General features: G+C 36.3%; 1 protein-coding gene and 1 long non-coding RNA gene across 4 annotated transcripts in view; both read left to right on the forward strand.

The window, feature by feature from the left end:
* The window catches only part of SMURF2 (SMAD specific E3 ubiquitin protein ligase 2), a 164,202-nt gene that overhangs the window by 37,598 nt on the left and 105,732 nt on the right, over positions 1-20,872 (forward strand). For all 3 annotated transcript variants that reach the window (XM_074224773.1, XM_074224770.1, XM_074224771.1), the window contains one exon: positions 4,657-4,765. In XM_074224773.1, coding sequence (XP_074080874.1) covers positions 4,657-4,765 — 109 coding nt within the window. The remainder of the gene's footprint in view (positions 1-4,656; positions 4,766-20,872) is intronic.
* The window catches only part of LOC141514197 (uncharacterized), a 28,879-nt gene continuing 12,778 nt past the window's right edge, over positions 4,772-20,872 (forward strand). Inside the window, exons 1-2 of the long non-coding RNA XR_012475967.1 lie at positions 4,772-9,861; positions 18,871-18,966. This is a non-coding gene — a long non-coding RNA (uncharacterized LOC141514197). The remainder of the gene's footprint in view (positions 9,862-18,870; positions 18,967-20,872) is intronic.

A 20,872-nucleotide genomic window follows, 5' to 3' on the forward strand; every position in this document is an offset into this window, starting at 1 on the left:
TATTCTCTGTGCTTGACCCCTAGGAGCCACATAAATGCTTGTTGATTATTATTGATATCTGGATATTATGATTGTTTCTTGGTTCCAGGTTAAAACTACTTTAACATTACCAGAAAGTCAGTTCACTGTGTGTCTTTTAAATGCTCCCTTGCCTAGGCAACTGTCTAACAATCTTGATCCACTTTCAGGGCTTTGTCAACTTTTATCCCTGTAGTTTCAATTTTAATCATCTTCCTAAAGTCCTAACCTCTTTTGTAGCTTCTTTTCATAGTGTTACAATTTCAGAAGTGTTCGTTTCCTGTGCAAGTATGGCACACTACTTTCCTTCTTCCTTAGTAAGAGAATTGTTTGGAACTCATCTCTGAATCTGAATCCACACTATTGGATTATCTCGTCCATGACTTTAATCTAAAAGATCCTTAAATAATTCAATGAAAACTTTCCTGTTGACTTCAGATGTCTCATCTGCAAAATGAAGAGACGAAATATTTGTCCTTTTAGATCTCTTCTAGATCTAGAGATAACATCTTAATGTCAGTATGTTTAGGCACAGATTTGGTAACATCACCTGTGACCTTGATTTTTCCTAACATCTGAATAAAAATATGTTGGAAGAGGTGTAAGGAAACCATTTAATTCTTTATTTCTCAATTTAAAATACATACCCACAGATCAAAAACTCCTTAGCAGATGATAAAAAGTTTGTGTATTTGTTTCAGGGATAGGAAGATAGGTAAAACGTGTGATCTGTTCTTTTCTTTAGTGGCCCAAGGAATAAGAATATTCCTAGTTAAAAGCAGCAGGTAGTGTTAGGAAAAGAGAAGTAGGTAGGTCAAGCTTGTGTATTCCCAGAGGTTTGGACCGTACCAAAGTCATTCATTTGGTACTCTCTTTGAAACCATCATCTCTGTTCTTTAACCCCTTCAAACCAAATAAAACTTTTCTTCCCCAGAAATCACTGGAAGAACTTAGTAGCTAGGGGAGATTACTATTATAGATTGCTTTTGAGGGAGAAGAATAGAGAGGCAGGAGGCAAAAAAGGGCTTTGTTGATCTGTTATATTAGTGTTAGAAGGTAGGAAGGGAGGAAGACACATTGCTGACTTTCTAAATTACTCTTCTGCAGTTTCTTATAGAAACATTTATTTATGATGCTTGGTTTTTGTAATACAGTGAGTATATAGGATATTAAGTTTTAAGTTAAATGTTTTTCCTCCATAGCCTAGAAATTCCCCTGTCATGGATAACATTTTTTGAGAAAAAGGAGCAAATCAGCTTAAGGCTGGATTTTTGAAACTCCAATTTATTCTAAATCTTTGGTTCTTTTTAAAATGACTTTTGTTTAATTAAATATAATGCAGATATTTTTATTCATTGATATAATCAGAATACAGTTCATATTATTAAAAATATGCTGTTGAATTTCTGCTATTTACTGATTTAGCAAGCACTTAGTATGTGCCAGGCATTTACAACTGTAAATAAGAAAAAAATGTAAATATTAATTTGAGGTATGACTATAAAGTGTTGACATTGCTTTGGAGACAAACTTAAACGAACTTAAGTAGGTCAAAATGAGTGTTGTCTCCTTCAAAGTAGTTACTTTGGATATTGTATTTTAATGATGCTATTAATCAAACCTTTTTTTCCCTCCTTCCCTTTCTTTTAGGATTTTCTTTATATATAGCAGTTATCCAATGTAAGCAAATCTTTATATGAAGCCAAACTTGCTGAATCAATGAAACAGCTAATCAGGTTAGGTAATAGCATTTTTAAGTACTTTTGGTACCAAAATCTTGTAAATTATATTTGAAGGCAATTCTAAAAACATTAGCCTTGTTAGAGACAATGGTAAATCAATAAGCATTTATTGAGTACTTAATATGTGCTCAGCATTGTGCTATATAAGCATTGGGGTTTCCATAAAAGCAAAAAAGATAAGTGTTTTGGGAGCTATAAAGGAGTTGAAAATAGTAGAAAGGTTAGGGCAGAACATAGAGCCAAAGTACAGAGTCAGAAGCAGAACTAGGAATGGAATTAAGTATGATTGACCTGGACTATTTCTTACAATGAAGGTTCTAGGAGGAACTCAGCAAAGACCCAGAATTGGAGAGATTTTCCTGTGTAAGAAAGCCATAAGTGCTGAGGGAATTGAAACATATGAGACACTGGGTTCAAGTTCCACCTCTGTCAGATATTGTCTCTGTGACCTGAGGAAGTCTCTTAACCTCTCAGTACTCTAGACATATCTAAACTGTAAGTAGCATTTAAGGTGATGAATTGATAGATGGAATTTTCTCACATGGGCATTCTCTATACCAGTCAAATCACAGGTCAGGTCCTTGTCTTTATCATTAGAATATGTATATAGCCTACCAGGATGACTCTTCACATGTTTATGAAATACTTTCTGTGTATACTGCACAGGAGTATATCATTTTAAATAGACAACTCGTTGAAGTTTTTTCCATTCTTTTCTTTTGATTGAACTGAATAATTTTTACTTCTTAGAGTAGCAGGTGATAGTAGATAGCAGATTCAGTTCTTTTTCTGTTGTTGTTGGGTTTTTTTTTTGGTCTAGGCAATGGAGTTAAGTGACATGCCCAAGGTCACACAGCTAGGTAATTAATATGTATCTGAGGCTGGATTTTAACTCAGGTCTTCCTGACTTCAAGGCTGGTGCTCTAGTTACTGCACCATGTAGCTGCTCCGCCCCCCCCCCCTCCCCCCCCAAGCAATTTTCCTTGTTCAAGGTTAGGTTCCTTTCAATGAAAGTCAATTCTAACAACTTGAGTAGATCAACCTGTATATTTACCAAATCTTCATCTTGGCAGACTAGACTATAACAGTTAGTAAGCATTTGCTCTATACTCACAAACTAGTTTTAGAATTCTGGAATCCTCAGATTCTAATTCTAAAGTTTCTTGTTGGTCTTATTAAAGACAAGGAACTGAAGCAATTATTGCATTGTCCCTGTGGTCTTTCATAGTTTGTTTTGGTTACAAATATCAAATTTATCTTTGCCCTGTCTAAGCACTAAAATTGCCAGTTGAAAAACACCCTTATATAGTATACAGAAATTTTCTAAATTACTAGTGTCCTCTTTGTTGTTTTTGTCATTCTTCAAGTTTTCTCATTTATGAAATAGTAGTGGATCTTTCTTCAACTGTCTCTTCTCTCTGCCATTTCTCCCCTCTTATCTCTCCTACCATCCCAGTATTTTCTTATCTTTTTTACATGAATTACAACAATTTATCTGCAAACTTTTCTGATTTCTGTTGCATCCCCTTTGCAGTGCAATTTGATGCTTGGTACCCCTGTTTAAGGACTTACAGTGAATGTCTTTTATATTATGAGCCTAACCTATCTATTCAGTTTTTTCCTTTTATTTCCCAGTCCCCTGCTGTAATTAGTGGTCTCCTCACTATCTTGCAAACATATACTCATTTTGTCATTGTGCATTTATTTTTCATGCTTCTTGGAATATATCCTCTTTACCTTAAATTAAATCCTGTCCACCCTTAAGGATCTACCTTAAATCTCACTTACTCAATAACATTCTCAATTCTAATTCATGCTTGTTTGTCTCTTCTCTGAGCTCTTAACATACTGTATAATGTAATTTTTTTGTTGTTACATCATTTCAGTTGTGTCTGACTTCTTATGATCTCCACTTATGGTTTTAATGGCAGAGATCCTGGAGTGGCTTGCTTCTTCCTTCTCCAGATCATTTAACAGATGACAAACAGAGACAAACAGGGTTAAGTAACTTGTCCAGAGTCCCATTGTTAGTGTCTGAGACCATTAGAATTCAGGAAGACAAATCTAGCTGAATTTAGGCCTGACACGCTATCCATCGTGTCATTTAGTTGTCCTGTATAATATAATTCTTTGTTATTATCTGATTATTTCATATAGTTTAATCTTGTCTTCCTTGTAAATTCAATTAAATTTATTGATTCTATAAATTCATCATCGTTTATGTGCAAAAATTATGTATCCTTTACAATATTAAGCAGATAGTCTGTATGTAGTAAATGTTTCATAGCCAAGTTTTATAGCTGTATGGAATTCTTTAAAAAATGTGAGAAGACCTGAATAGATTAAACATTTTACCTGGAAGGGTGTGATGCATTAGATTTTTGAGGGGTTCCTTCCAATATTTAGATTTTTTAAATATATTTTTATCCAAATTTTAGGCTTTTGTAACTTTTAAAAGCAGAAGTACTTGCAACAATAAGAAATACATGGGGGCGGCCAGGTGGATAGAGCACCAGCCCTGGAGTCAGGAGTACCTGAGTTCAAATCTGGTCTCAGACACTTAATAATTACCTAGCCGTGCGGCCTTGGGCAAGCCACTTAACCCCATTGCCTTGCAAAACTAAAAAAAAAAAAATAGCATTTTACATTTTGGAAAATTACATTTCTTTAAAGTTTTCATATTGATGTATATTTGGAAATAAAAATGACTTGGGCAAAATAGAGAATTAAAGTTTTATAAGCTAATATTTGTCCTATGATGGCCAACTAAGTAATCATTGCCAGCTTTGCAGAGGGCATTTTGTTTAAAATATAGCTACTTATATGTAGTAATGCTTATTTCTTTATGTGAAAAATAATCTTTTAAAAAGAAAATCTTCCAATTTTTTTCCCACAGGACTTCCTGATCCATTTGCTAAAGTGGTGGTTGATGGATCTGGACAATGCCATTCTACAGATACTGTGAAGAATACACTTGATCCAAAATGGAATCAACATTATGACCTGTAGGTTTAAAAGATTTGGAATAATGCATGTAATTCAAATTTGGTTATAAAACATCTGAAAAGCAAAGAATCACTGAAAATTTTGAGGAAGAATTGTGGCCTGGGTTGTGGTGTTTAGTCTTTGCTAACTTCTTTTTTGAAAAATTCACCCACTCTCATAGCAATCATTATTCTTTTGTTATTATGCATCTTCTTAATCAGTAATTTGTACTAAATAGAATTAAGTGATTTGCCTGGAGTCATGTAACAGGTATATATGATGCTATATTTGAACTCATGAAGAGAAGTTATTTCTGTAGGTGGGAAAAATGCAGAATGGAATCAGACTATAGCAGTTACTCTTGTTGCCTGGGGGCACCAAGGTTAGGTGGATTTGCTGAGGTTCAGATGGTCTTACCAGGATGTGTTCAAGGTCAGATAGTGCCATTTATTTTTATTAATTCAAGGTTAATTCTCTACATATGTCATGTCAGTTATTTTTATAATTTTATTAAAATAATTGAAATAATTTAGTGTATTCTAAAATTTCACTAAAAAGAAATAACTTCATTTCATGATTTCATTGTTGTGGATACTCCTGCCACTGATACTGATTTTAATTCATCACTTGGTAGTTAACCTTCTAGTGATAAGTCTCTTCAGATTTTCATAAGGCTGGACTTTGAAAGACAAATATTGGTAGCTATTAGAAATCTTTCTTGTTTGATTTATGACTGCTAGAGAGTTTGTCCTCTTCTGCCACAGCCTCCATACCATGATGGAGACCAAAGAGCTTTAACTTGAGTGTGTTATAAAGTACTGATAGAATTTTTTTTCATGACTTTCTCTGTACCTTCTACCCTTGTTCTAGTCTTCATTTTTACAGAAATTTTGTCAACCGAAAAAACCCCCTATTAGTTTGGTTTATGTGGTATTCAACTCTGAAGCGGGAATGTGCTATTTCATAGCTTTTTGCATTAACAAAAAAAAGTATTGTCTGTATGGAAATCTTTTGTCCTTCATTTATTCTTTCTTTTCTTTTCTCCCCGTGAGGAAAATATAGGAACCATGATCTTTCTCATTTCTTCTTTTTTTTTTAGGTTTTTTTGCAAGGCAATGGGGTTAAGTGGCGTGCCCAAGGCCACACAGTAACTATTAAGTGTCTGAGGCCAGATTTGAAAGTACTCCTGACTCCAGGGCCGGTGCTCTACCCACTGCGCCACCTAGCTGCCCCTCTCTTCTCTTCTTGACAGACTTATCAGATGGGGCATGTTTTAAAGTTGCATAGGGCACCATTAGGTTAACCCTAAATGTTCTGCTTTTTCTTTGAAGTCTACTTGGTTTATTTCCTCCTTTTTCTTTGTTTCTGACTGCTGAACAGTGAAATATTCAGAGCTAACATGATCTAATTTTTTTTCAATCCAGTAAACATTTATTATGAACTTATTATATGCTAGGCACTATGCATATAAAAAAGACCTAAGCATAGTCCTTACTGTCAGTTTACAATAATGGAGGAAACATAAATAAATATATACAAAGTATATATATATATGTTATACAAATAGGAAATAATTAAAAGAGGAAAGCTCTGGAATTAAAAGGGATTAGGAATGGCTTCTTTCTTGTAAAAGATGGGAGTTTTAGATAAGGCTTAAAAAAAGCCTGGTAGATCAGTGTTCAAAGCTGAAGGAGAGCTTTTCAGCCTTAAGGCATAGCTAGAGAAAATGCCCAGAGATGAGAGATGTTTGTGATGTTTTGAGATGTCTTGTTTGTGAAACAGGTAGGAGTATTTGAATCACTGAATCAAAGAGTATTTATTGGGTAATAAAGTGTAAGAAAACTGCTTCTAGAAGCAATAGAAACTACCAGAATTTAATATATGAGAGAGAAAAACAGCGAGAGAGAAAGAGAGATGGATGTTTGCACCTGAGCTTTAACAGTAGAGAAGAAATGCCATTATCTATGAAATCAAAATTACCTTTTTTGTTCTTATTGAAATGACTATTAGTTAAAATTAGTGTAAGTTCAAATCCTCAAAAAAACTCTTGTTAATAGGGTTAGATAAACAACTTTTTAAAGGTTACTTTTGTTAGATTTTTCATGGGAATCTTAATGAGTAATGATTTTGTTTTGCTGCTTAAACTTAATTTGAACTCATTTTATGTAAACCCCCCCTTCCCCAATTACATGTCAAAACAATTTTTAACATTTTAAAAACTTTGAGTTCTAAATTCTATTCCTCTCTCCTCTATGCCTTCCTTGGGACAATAGGAAATCTATTATAGGGTTGTACTTCTGTAATCATAGTGAACATTTTCATTTTACTAATTTTGTCTAAGAAGACTAGAAAGGAAAAGATAAAAAATAGTTTGTTTCAGTTTGTATTCAGACAATATCAGTTCTTTCCCTGGAGGCAGATAGTATTTTTAATCTTGAGTCCTTTGAGATTATCTTGGATCATTGTAATGCTAAGAATAGCATGATACAGATGGCAGCCTATCCTTATTTTCCTCTAGTGTGATTTTTGTCCATAACTTCTCATGTTATTGTAGAAAAATCTTATATGTATATTGTGTAAATTGGGTATGCAAGTTTCCCATTCAGAGTGAGTTAAAAACTGAAAGATTAACACATAAGGAGAGATCATCACATACAATATGTCATAGTGGTAAAAAGAATACATACTGAGACTCAGGAAATCTTTGTTAGTCATAGCTCAGCCATTAGTTAGAATTGTCAAATAAATTGTTGTAGCTCTCACTAAAAGATCTGTGAAGTTACTTCTAGCTCTAAGATATCCTGAACTTTTAATTACCTCACAAGATTTCCTTTAAATCTGAGGAATTATATAGTGTATAATATTCAGGCAGAGGAGGTAAGGAGCAGAAAGGACTTGAGGTATGAAGCAATGGACACATAAATAGGTCAAGTGGCTTGCCCAAGGCCTCACTACAAGTAAATGAAAGAAATGGGGTTTAAAATTCTGGAATCCTTATGTACTAAAAGTTGAACAGAAATATAGAGAACAAATTTACTTGTTTACATAAGTAACTGCATTATTGTGTCTTCTTAGTTGCGATTGTAATTGTTTAAACCATAGGCTCAAATCAATTCACATTAGACATTTATGATCTTCATAGATCACACATTGAGTTTTCTGTTGGTCGTTCATTCATTAAATATTTATTGATCATCTACTATACATAGCACTATAGGAGACATAAAGACATTATATAGTTCTTGTCCTTATGGAGCTATTCTTATTGGTGAGTTAAGATAAGGCAGAAGTTCCTTTAAAGAGGGGGATGATTAAAGGTGATTTGTCAGGGTGTCCTGTAAAAGGAGAGATAGGTATAACTTAGTCAATTTGAAGTAAATGAAAATTGGGGTCTCCAAGTGAAGATTTGAGAGTTTCTTTGAATAGTGAATGAATTCACCAAAACCCTGGGATTTAGAAACTGCTCAGGATTTATTATAGATTCCTACAAGGTATACAGATTAAAGGTACTTTGAGTATAGAAGTGATAACAAAAGGCTAGAGGTTGCTTGTGAGACTGAGAGGGAAGAGAGAGGTAAGGAGTGAGAAAGAGCTGACTGGGGGTGGGGAACAGCTTCCTGGAGGGGAGTTTAGGCTAGGTTTTTATAGTCTTGCCCATTACCTGGTTACTGAGGGCAAAGGGGAACTCCCTCCCCTCTTGTGGCCTAAACCAGGTAAAAAGGTTGGAAGCTGGGGATTGCAAGTGAGGAGATGCTACAAATTTTACATTTAACAGTGGAACTATAGGAGCCAATTTATATCTCAGGAGCAAATAACGTTTTACACTTGAACAGAATTTAACAGTATAAAAGATTACAAAATTTGTTTCTAATTACAAATTTCCTATATTGATAATTCTTTGCATCAAATTGATGACTCCAAGGTCACTTTGATGCTGTGTTCATCCTCAGTGAAGACATTTAATGACATGGCTGGAAAATCATGTAAATTCTTTAACTTGAAAAGGCTACAAGCCAAGACCAGATGATTGTGCATTCAGTGCAGTGTCTGAAGTTCAGATGCAGCAAAGTATGGATTGATTCTTTGTTACTTGTGGTATAAATTCATAATCAATGAATTCATAATTCATAATCCATGAATCTAGACTTATTCATGAATACCCAAGGGAACATAAATAGACACATGTGGAAAGCAACCCAGAAACATGAGACCGTCTAGCAATACTACTTCCTCACATCACAAAAAGGTTCTTCCTATCTTACTCTTTTCATCCTTCACATACAACTTTTGATAAAGGATGGGAGATCAGCTTTTAATACTAGAAAATAAGTGCATTTCTTAGAACTTTTATGTGCTGCCTATAGTACCCTTAATGTGGGTAAGGAAAGCAGATCATGTCTTCATCTTGACTCTCATCAGTGGTTACATCATTCACATCCTTACATCCAAACTATTTTGCCTTCCTCATAACAATTAGTGATGGAAATTGAATTGAATCTTAGAGGATAGGAAGGAACAATTCAGATTAGAGAGGAGGGACAGGGAACAGGATAAACTTAAATTCAGAAACTGTGGATTAGTTGGGTAGCATTATTTGCAGTGGGGAAACATTAGGGACTTTTCCATTAAATGCAAGATAACCTTGATGTAGTTACAAAAGACATGTGTGGTGGGAAAAGAATAAATATTTTTATATGATGATTTTATAGTAGTTTGCTTGATTGGTTCCATTGAACCAACAGTGAAACATTAACTAGCAGTATATAAAATCACCAAAAACTCTACATTTCTATGCAGACATACCAGTCAAATGGAATCAATAGGAAAAATTCCATGCAAAATAACTAAAATACTCAGACTTAAAGAAATAGAATTATAAAACTGTTCAAAGAAGACTCATAAATCTTTATTGCTCATGAATGTTCATGCATTAAAAAATTATAATCCTTTCTATATTACTTTTCAGATTTGGTGCTATACTGATTAAAATACCAGAAGATCTTTTATAAATCTGGAAAAAAAATTGCAGGATTGATTTGGAAGAATAAAAAAGCCAAACTCTCAAGGGTAAAGCAATAGCAACAACAACAACGAAAGAATTTTGGTAGAATAGCAGGTGTAGACCTTAACTTTTGTAATAAATCATTCCAAATTCCAAAATAAATTCTAAAAATGAAGGAAAGCAAGAAAATAGAGGATGAAGAAATTTATTAGATCAGAAAAGATTAAAGTAGATGATTTCAGTTACATGAAATTAAAAACAAGGAAAAAAACTTGGAAAAAGGTTGTTTCAAATATCTCTGAAAAGGATATTCATTTTACACAGCAAAGTTTTTTTTTACTTTTTAAATTTTTCTTTAATTTATTTACACATTACTAAAACATTCTTGTTTAAAAGTAAACATAATGCCCCCTCCCCCACAAAAATATAAAACTCATGAGAAATAAAATAAAAGAGAAAAAAATGTTTCAGTCTGGGTTCTGATACTATCAACTCTATCTTAGGTGGATCACTTTCTTTATCATAAGTCCATCATAGTAGTTATTTCCATATTTTTCCATAGTTCCTGTTGCTGATTGTAATTGCCTCCATCCATTCCTCCCCACTACCGTCTATTATATTTTCTCTCTCCTTTCACTCTGTCCCTCTTCAAAAATGTGCTGTGGGGCAGCTGGGTGGCACAGCGGTCAGCACCCTGCCCCCCACCCCGGGACCAGGAGGCCCCAGGCCCCAGAGACCCAGCAGTCACCCAGCTCCATGGCTCGGACAGAACAGCCAGACCCAGAACCTTGCAAAAAAGTAAAAAAAAGATAATGTGTTATATCAGACTATCTTCTCCTATGATCTACCCTCTCCTCTATCACCCATATCCCCCTTTCCCTCCCCTATCCTTCTTTTATCCTTTTTCTTTTAGATGTCTATATACATTATGGCATGTGTGTTCTGTTTCCTCTCTGAGTTATTTTCGATGAGAATGAAGCCTCCCTCATTCCCCCTCACTTTCCCCCTTTGTTCTATACACTGCAAAAGCTACATGAAATATCTTTTATTTTTTTAATTTATTTTTATTAAAGATATTATCTGAGTTTTACAATTTTCCCCCAATCTTGCTTCCTTCCCGCCACGCCCCCCCCCCCCCCCCATGGAGAGCACTCTGTCAGTCTTTACTTTGTTTCCATGTTGTACATTGATCCGAATTGGGTGTGATGAGAGAGAAATCATATTCTTAAAGCAGAGAAGTCTAAGAGGTAACAAGATTAGACAATAAGATATCTGTTTTTTCCTAAATTAAAGGGAATAGCCCTTGCACTTCATTCAAACTCCACAGCTCCTTATCCGGATACAGATGGTACTCTCCTTTGCAGACAGCCCAAAATTGTTCCTGATTGTTGCACTGATGAAATGAGCGAATCCTTCGAGGTTGAACATCACTCCCATGTTGCTGTTAAGGGTGTACAGTGTTTTTCTGGTTCTGCTCATCTCACTCAGTATCAGTTCATGCAAATCCCTCCAGGCTTCCCTGAAATCCCGTCCCTCCTGGTTTCTAATAGAACAATAGTGTTCCATGACATCCATATACCACAGTTTGCTAAGCCATTCCCCAATTGAAGGACATTTACTTGATTTCCAATTCTTTGCCACCACAAACAGGGCTGCTATAAATATTTTTGTACAAGTAATGTTTTTACCCTTTTTCATCATCTCTTCAGGGTATAGACCCAGTAGTGGTATTGCTGGGTCAAAGGGTATGCACATTTTTGTTGCCCTTTGGGCATAGTTCCAAATAGCTCTCCAGAAGGGTTGGATGAGTTCACAGCTCCACCAACAGTGTAATAGTGTCCCAGATTTCCCACAACCCTTCCAACAATGATCATTATCCTTTCTGGTCATACTGGCCAATCTGAGAGGTGTGAGGTGGTACCTCAGAGAAGCTTTAATTTGCATTTCTCTGATTAATGATTTAGAGCATTTTTTCATATGGCTATGGATTACTTTGATCTCCTCATCTGCATAGCCTTTGACCATTTGTCAATTGGGAAATGACTTTTTTGTTTTAAAAATATGACTCAGTTCTCTATATTTTAGAAATGAGTCTTTTGTCAGAATCATTAGTTGTAAAGATTGTTTCCCAATTTACTACATTTCTTTTAATCTTGGTTACATTGGTTTTATCTGTGCAAAAGCTTTTTAATTTAATGTAATCTTTAATTTTCTTTCTCTGTTTTAACTCTTCCTGGTTTAGGTAACAGCACCATATTGGTTTCATAGAAAGAGTTGGAATTGGAACCAATTGTTCCTTAAATGTTTGGTAGAATTCACTTGTGAATCCATCAGGCCCTGGAGATTTTTTTAAGGGAGTTCAACAACGGCTTGTTGAATTTCCTTTTCTGAGATAGGGTTGTTTAGTTATTTAATCTCTTCTTCAATTAACCTGGGCAACTTATATTTTTGTAAATATTCATCCATTTCACTTAGATTATCAAATTTATTGGCATAGAGTTGGGCAAAATAATTTCGAATTATTACTTTAATTTCCTCCTCATTGGTGGTGAGTTCACCTTTTTTCATTTAGGATACTAGCAATTTGGTTTTCTTCTTTCTTTTTTTTAATCTAATTGACCGGAGGTTTATCAATTTTATTGGTTTTTTCATAATACCAACTTTTGATTTTATTTATTAATTCAATAGTTTTTTTGCTTCTGATTTTATTAATTTCTCCTTTAATTTTTAGAATTTCTAATTTAGTATTTAATTGGGGATTTTTTGATTTGTTCTTTCTCTAATTTTTTTAGTTGCATGTTTAGTTCATTGATTTCCTCTTTCTCCAATTTATTCATGTTAGCATTTAGAGCTATAATATATCCCCTGATAGTTGCTTTGAATGAATCCCATAGGTTTTGGTATGTTGTTTCTTTATTATCATTATCTAGGATAAAATGGTTAATTCTTTCTATAATTTGTTTTTTGCTCCACTCATTTTTTAAAATGAGGTTATTCAGTTTCCAATTTGTTCTGGGTCTATATCTCCTTGGCCCAGTATTGCATATGACTTTTATTTCATTGTGACCTGAGAAAGATGTATTCACTATTTCTGCTTTTCTGCAGTTGATCATTAGTTTTTTATTAGTACATGGTCAATTTTTGTATAAGTTCCATGTACTGCAGAGAAACAGGTATATTCCTTTCTATCCCCATTCAGTTTCCTCCATAAGTCTACCATATCTAATTTTTCTCACAATCTATTTACCTCCCTAACTTCTTTCTTGTTTATTTTATGATTCGATTTACCTAGGTCTGATAGCGGGAGGTTGATGTGTCTCCCACTAGTAGAGTTTTGCTGTCTATGTCTTCCTGTTATTCTTTCAGCTTTTCCTCTAAGAATTTGGGTGCTGTCCCACTGGGTCATATATATTCAATATTGAAATGACTTTATTGTCTATGGTACCTTTTAGGAGGATAAAGTTTCCTTCCTTATCTCTTTTAAAGCTATCTATTTTTGCTGCTGCTTTGTCTGAGATAAGGATTGCTACCCCTGCTTTTTTTACTTCAGCTGAAGCAAAATATATTTTGCTCCACCCCTTTACCTTTACTCTATATGTATCTCTCTGCTTCAAATGAGTTTCTTGTAAGCAGCATATTGTAGGATTCTGGTTTTTAATCCATTCGGCTATTTCCTTATGTTTTAAGGGAGAGTTCATCCCATTCACATTCAAGGTTATGATTACTAATTCTTTATTGCCCTCCTTGCTGTCTTCCCTCTGTTTGTATTTTTCCCCCTTTCTCCCCCTTTCTCCATATTCCCCAGTATTTTGTTTCTGAAAACCACCCCCTTCAGTGTGTTTGCCCTCCTATATCACACCCTCCCCTTTCTTTCCCCTTTCCCTTTTTTCCTTCCCTTTTGTTATTTCTCCTTTTTCCCCCACTCCCCTTCCCTTTCTCCACCCCCCCCTCGCCTTTTCCCCTTTTAATACTTGAAAGGTTAGATGTTTTATAAGTTAACTGAGTATGTGTAGGTTGACTTTAAGCCAAGTCTGATGAGAAGAAGATTCAGGTGTTTCTGCTCTGCTCCCTTCTTGCCCTCTATTACCATAGGTTTTTTTGTACCTCTTAGTGTAATAAGATTTACCCCATTCACTCCCTTCCCTCCTCCAGTCTCTTTCCTGTCCCTCCTTTTAAGGAGGTAGTGTTTTTCAGATTATTCTATCTAAGTCATAGAAAATTCTGTCCCTTCTAATTCAGTGTATTCTATCGAATAGAGTCAAAATTTTTGAGAGTTATTAGAGTCTTTTTCCCCAAGTGGGGTTAAAGCCAGTTACATCTCTTTAGATAGCAGTCTCATGGGTAGGTCATGAATGTCCATCATTTCTGGCTAGGTATATTCTCTCTGTTAGAGTTACAATTCTCAAGATTTATGAGAATCTTTTTTCCCCCCATGCTAGGATATAGCCAGTTTCAACTTAATTGGATTGCATTTTTTTTCCTTTTACCACCACTATTTTTTTTTTTAACCTTTTCATGTGTCTCTTGAACCTCCTGTTTGATGTCCAAATTTTCTGTTTAGCTCTGGTCTTTTCATCAGAAATTTTTGGAATTCTTCCATTTCGTTAAATGTCCATCTTTTTCCCTGGAAAAGAAGGCTCGGCTTTGTGGGAAAGTAGATTCTTGGCTGCATTACAAGCTCCCTTGCTCTTCGAAATAGCTCATTCCAGGCCCTTTGAAATACCTCATTCCAGGCCCTTCGATCCCTTAATGTTGATTCAACCAGGTCCTGAGTGATCCTTACTGTGGCTCCTTGATATTTAAATTGTTTCTTTCTGGCTGCTTGCAGGATTTTCTCTTTTATCTGATAGTTCTGGAGTTTGGCCACAACATTCCTTGGTGTTTTCATTTTGGGATCTTTTTCTGGTGGGGATCGATGTACTCTTTTAATAACTACTTTGCCCTCCGATTCCTTGATATCAGGGCAGTTTTCCATCACTAGATCCTGTAATATTAAGTCTAGGCTTTTTTTCTCTTCAATGTTTTCAGGAAGTCCTATAATTTTCAGGTTTCCCCTCGATCTATTCTCGAGGTCAGTGGTTTTGTTGATGAGGTATTTCACATTTGCTTCTATTTTTTCTATTTTTTGATTTTGTTTAACTGACTCTTGCTGTCTCATGGAGTCATTTTCTGTAGACTCCATTCTTTTTTTGGGGGGGAGGAGTTTTCTTCATTAACCTTTTGCAAGTCCTTTTCCAATTGGTCAATTCTACTTTTGAAAGAGGTTTCTATTTAACCAATTGAGGTTTTGAGAGAATTAATTTCTTTTTGCATTTGCCCATTTGAAGATCTGAGAGATTTATTCTCATTTTGTATTTGTCCAATTGTACTTTCTAAGGTTTTGTTTTCTTGTTGCAAGGTATTAATTGTCTCCCCCAATTTTTCTAGCTGATTTTTAAGCTTCTTCCTTATTTCTTCAAGGAAGTCTTTTTTGCGCTGAAGACCAGATTGTATTCTCCCCAGAGGTTCCAGGTCTCTCTGGGTTGGGGTCTTTCCCTTCCAAGAATTTTTCTATGGCTCCACCTTTCTGCTGACGCTTCTTCATTTTGCTAAGACCTGAGTTGGGGGGGGGGGGCTGGTTCATAGGGACTTGGATTGCTAAAGGGTGAGTAAACCCTCACTGAGTGCAGTTTCTCTGGCTGGCCAGTAGGAGGTGCTGGTGGCTTTCTCTGGAGTGTCTGTGACCTTGGTTGAGGCCTTCTCCCTTTGCTTGAAGGGAGGAGTTGGAGCTATTGAATTCTTTTGCCTTCAATCGATGGTGTTCTTTACCCTGGTCTGAGGTCATTCCTCAGCTGGGCTGGTTCTTCTGCTCACACACCTGGGTCTGTGGCGGAAGTAGTTTGCATTTGTTTGTTAGGGGAGAAGTCTGAGTTGTAATGGGACCCAGACCAGAGGAGCCCAGGGATGGTGTCCACAGCTCTCCTGCTCCAGAATTCTCCCCCCAGCCCTGTCTGGGATCTCCAGGAGGACAGTTCCAACACCAGCACCTCTGCTCCCCCACAGACTCATGCCTCTGTGGTCCAGCCCCACCTCTGATCCAGCAGGTCCGGCTCTGGGGCCCTCAGACTCCGGGTTCCAATTCAGCTGCTAGTCTGGTTGATCGGGGCTGATCCTCCCTCTGGGCCCAGACTCACCCACCCGAATTTGGCCAAAGCTGCTGCCAGAGACAAATCTTGAGGTGGATGTTCTTTCTCCTCACTTTTCTTTCTGGGTTTTGTGGGTCGGATTTTTTTTAAGAGGTTTGTTTCATGTGATAGATGGGGAAGAGATCAGAAGACTTTAGAACTCTGCCTGTCTTCTCTCTGCCATCTTGGCCGGAAATATCTTTTATATGAAATATCTTAGCCTATTCTATCTCTCCTTTCTCTTTCTCCCAGTACATTTCCCTTTCACTCATTGACTCCCATTTTTATAATATATTATGTCTTCAAATTCAGCTTTCTCCTGTGCCTCATCTATAAAAGTTCCTCCTACCTGCTCTATTAAATGAGACGGTTCATATGAGTAGTATCAGTATCATCTTTTCATGCAGGAATACACACAGTTCATCATCATTAAGTCCCTTATAATTTACCCTTCTCATCCACCCTCTCTGTGCTTCACCTGAGTCCTGTAATTGAAGATCAAGCTTTTGTTCAGCTCTGGTCATTTCAATAGGAATTTTTGAAATTCCCCTATTTCATTGAAAATCCATCTTTTTCCCCTGGAAGAGGACGTTCAGTTTTGTTTTGTAGTTGATCCTAAGTTGCATTCCAAGCTCTTTTGCCTTCCAGAATATTATATTCTGAGCCTTTAATATAGTTGCTGCTAAGTCCTGTGTCAGCTTGACTGCAGCTTCACGATATTTGAATTGTGTACTGCTGACTGCTTGTAATATTTTCTCTTTGACTTTGGAGTTCTGGAATTTGGCTATTAACATTCCTGGGAGTTGTATATATTTTTTTTTTGAATCTTTCTGAGAGAAATCGGTTGATTCCCTCCATTTCTATTTTACCCTCTGCTTCTAGGATATCAGGGCAATTTTCCTGTAGAAATTCTTTAAAAATGAGGTCAAGGCTCTTTTCCTGATCATGACTTTCAGGTATCCCAATAATTTTTATATTATCTTTCCTGGATCTGTTTTCCATATCAGTTTTTTTAATGAGATATTACATTTTCTTCTAATTTTTCATTCTTTTGTTGTTGAACTATTGTATCTTGATTTCTCACAAAGTCATCAGCTTCCTTTAGCTCCATTCTACATCTGAAGGATGTTTTCCTCAGAGAGCTTTCTTATCTCCTTTTCTATCTAGCCAATTCTGCTTTTTGAAGCATTCTTCTCCTCAATAACTTTTTGAATTGTTTTATCCATTTGACCTAAGCTGCTTTTTAACATCTTATTTTCTTCAGCATTTTTTGGATCTTCTTGACTAAACTGCTGACTTTGTTTTCGTATTTTTCCTGCATCTCATTTCTTTGCCCAATTTTTCTTCTATCTTTCTTACTTTATTTTCAAAATCTTTTTTGAGCTCTGTCATCGCCTGAGCCTAACTTCTATATTTTTTAGAGTCTAGATGCAGAATCTTGGACTTTGTCATCTTCAGATTAAGTATTTTGGTCCTCAAAGTAATTGTCTATGGTCAGGTTTCTTTTTTTTTCCCTGTTTACTCATTTCCTCATCCTGTGCCTGGTTTTGGGGTGCTTCCTGAACTTTTGCGTATTAATGGGCCACCTCCACAAGAACTTCAGTGTGTGAAGCTCTGACTGCTCTCTTGCTCACCCTTGTGCCACAGGACTGTGTGTGTGGAGGGGGGAGGGGTCCCTGCTTTATAGGGGGCCTAGACGCTGACCAGTGTTTGAATATGGTAAAAGCCCCAGAGTCCCTGTTCCAGGGACAGAGGGCAGATCTTGGCAGTCTCCCTCCCACTTCCATATCTTTGGTGGGTTGAGCACTCAGGCTGCAGCTGCCTGGAGGCTCCTTCTGGGCAGCTCCACGGACCTGCTTCTGTTTTCTGGGATTTTGGGCTTCTGAGGCCTCACCAAGCTTTGAACTTGTTCTGGCAGAGGTCCCCCTGCTGATATTCCAAGTTGTGCTTGGTGCTCCTTGGGATGCAGGTCAGGAAACTGCTTCTGCTGCTGGGAGCCTGGGGCTGTTCCGAGGAGGCTGAAGTTCCTTCTCTCCAGCCACCCCTCCAACCTGGTGGAACAGAGTTTCCCCACTATTTTCCAGGTTACCTTGGGATGGAGAATTGACTCAATGGATCTTTCTGTGGGTTCTGTCTTTTGAAAATTTAGTTAAGAATCATAATTTTAAGGTTTTTGAAATATTTTGAAGAGAGCACTTAAGAGAGGCTGTTCTGCCGCCATCTTGGCTCCACTCCTAGCATTGTCCAAAGTTCTTAAAAAATGAAACTGTTCAACTTTGGAGGGACTGCAGAAAACCATGTATATCAATAAACAGCTTTGGTGGTTTTTCATTCTCAGAGGATGAAAATGGCATTATGTTGGGCTCAAGGTAGGGTGGTAGGAACTCAGAATGTTTTACTGCAGATTGTCAAATAGTCTATTTGAATATTTGAAGTGGAGAGGACTCTTAAGTTTGTGCATCTGACGTTTCTTTTGAGATAGAGCAGTTCTCCTTTGCTCATAAAGTACAGCACTGTCTTTGATGTGGATATGCCAAGCTGAACTGTCTGTCTCTGTCAGCTCTGCCTGCTCCATAGATACCTTGAGAATGACCTTGTATTGTTTCTTTTGACTTCTATGTGTGAACAATTATCTTATGTGATTTCCCTGTAAAATAGTCTTTTAGCCAAATGTACATTTGACATTTGAGCTACTTGGCTAACCTATCAGAGTTGTTCTCTCTGTAGTGGAGTGTGAATGCTCTGCAGTTTAGCTTGAGAAGGACCTCAGTATCCAGTACCTTGTCTTGCCAAGGGATCTTCAGAATTTCCCAAGATAATTCAAATGGAATCAATTTAGTTTCCTGGTATGGTACCGGTAAAGTAGAATTGTTTCCAGGCATGTAACAGTGAAGTCAAGCTATATAGATTTTAGATGGTAGGCAGTCTAATACCTCTTCTTCCACTCTTTCCTCCCAAGTTTCCCAAACACTGAACTAGCTCTTATAATGAGTGTGCCAGCTTCCTCTTCTGCCACGTACCGCATATATGTATCTCTGGAAATTATACTGCCAAGGTGAGTGAACCCATAGCATTCAATAATTCTCCATTGCCTTTAATTGACAGTTCCATGTATGAATGCTGATGTTTGTTCTTAATTATTCTTTTTTTATTATAGGTTTTATTTATTTTGCGTTTTACAATTTTTCCCTCAGTCTTACTTTCCTCCCCCCACCCTCCCACAGAAAACAATTTGTCAATCTTTACTTTGTTTCCATGTTGTACATTGATCCAAATTGAGTGTGATGAGAAAGAAATCATATCTTTAAGGAAGAAACAAAAAGTATAAGAAATAACAAGATCGGACGATAAGATATCAGGTTTTTTTTCTTCTAAATTAAATGAATGGAATAGTCCTTGAACTTTGTTCACAAACTCTGTGGTTCTTTATCTGGATACAGATAGTATTTTCCATTGCAGACAGTCCAAAATTGTCCCTGATTGTTGCACTGATGGAATGAGCAAGTCCATCAAGGTTGATCATAACCCCTATGTTGCTGTTAGAGTGTACATTGTTTTTCTGGTTCTGCTCATCTCGCTCAGCATCAATTCATGCAAATCCCTCCAGGCTTCCCTGAATTCCTGTCCCTTCTGGTGTTCCATGACATACATATACCACAGTTTGCTAAGCCATTCCCCAATTGAAGGACATTTACTTGATTTCCAATCCTTTGACACCACAAACAGGGCTGCTCTGAATATTTTTGTACAACTGATATTTTTACCTTTTTTCATCATCTCTTCAGGGTATAGACCCAATAATGGTATTGCTGGATCACATTTTTGTTGCCCTTTGGGTGTAGTTCCAAATTTCTCTCCAGAAAGGTTGGATGAGTTCACAGCTCCACCAACAGTGTAATAGTGTCCCAGATTTCCCACAACCCTTCCAACAATGATCATTATCCTTTCTGGTCATACTGGCCAGTCTGAGAGGTGTGAGGTGGTACCTCAGAGAAGCTTTAAATTGCATTTCTCTAATTAATGATTTAGAGCAATTTTTCATATGACTATGGATTGCTTTGATCTCATCTGCAAAGCCTTTGCATATCCTTTGACCATTTGTCAACTGGGGAATGGCTTTTTTTTTTTAATATGTCTCAGTTCTCTGTATATTTTAGAAATGAGTCCTTTGTCAGAATCATTAGTTTAAAGATTGTTTCCCAATTTACTACATTTCTCTTGATCCTGGTTACAGTGGTTTTATCTGTGCAAATGCTTTTTAATTTAATGTAATTTAAATCATTTAGTTTGTTTTTGGTGATGTTCTCCATCTCTTCCTTAGTCATAAACTGCTCCCCTTTCCATAGATCTGACAGGTAAACTAGTCCTTGATCTTCTAATTTGCTTATAGTATTGTTTTTTTATGTCTAAATCCTGTATCCATTTGGATCTTATCTTGGTAGAGGGTGTTAGGTGTTGGTCTAATCTAAGTTTCTTCCATACAGACTTCCAATTTTCCCAGCAGTTTTTATCAGAGAGGGAGTTTTTATCTCAATAGCTGGACTCTTTGGGTTTTATCAAACAGCAGATTACTGTAATCATTTCCTGCTATTGCACCTAGTCTATTCCACTGGTCCATCTGTCTATTTCTTAGCCAATACCTAACAATTTTGATAACTGATGCTTTATAATATACTTTTAGATCAGGTAGGGCTAAGCCCACTTCTTTTGCACTTTTTTTTATTAAATCCCTGGGAATTCTTGACTTTTTTGTTTCTCTATGAATTTATTTACAATGTTTTCTAACTCATTAAAGTAAATTTTTGGAATTTTGATTGGTAGGGCACTAAATAGGTAGTTTAGTTTTGGTAGAATTGTCATTTTTATTATATTGGCTCTACCTATCCATGAGCAGTTGATATTTGCCCAGCTATTTAAATCTGATTTAATTTGTGTGAGAAGTGTTTTATAATTGTTTTCAA

This window comes from Macrotis lagotis, chromosome 2 (assembly GCF_037893015.1).
Source record: "Macrotis lagotis isolate mMagLag1 chromosome 2, bilby.v1.9.chrom.fasta, whole genome shotgun sequence".
In the NCBI taxonomy this organism is placed as follows: domain Eukaryota; kingdom Metazoa; phylum Chordata; class Mammalia; order Peramelemorphia; family Peramelidae; genus Macrotis; species Macrotis lagotis.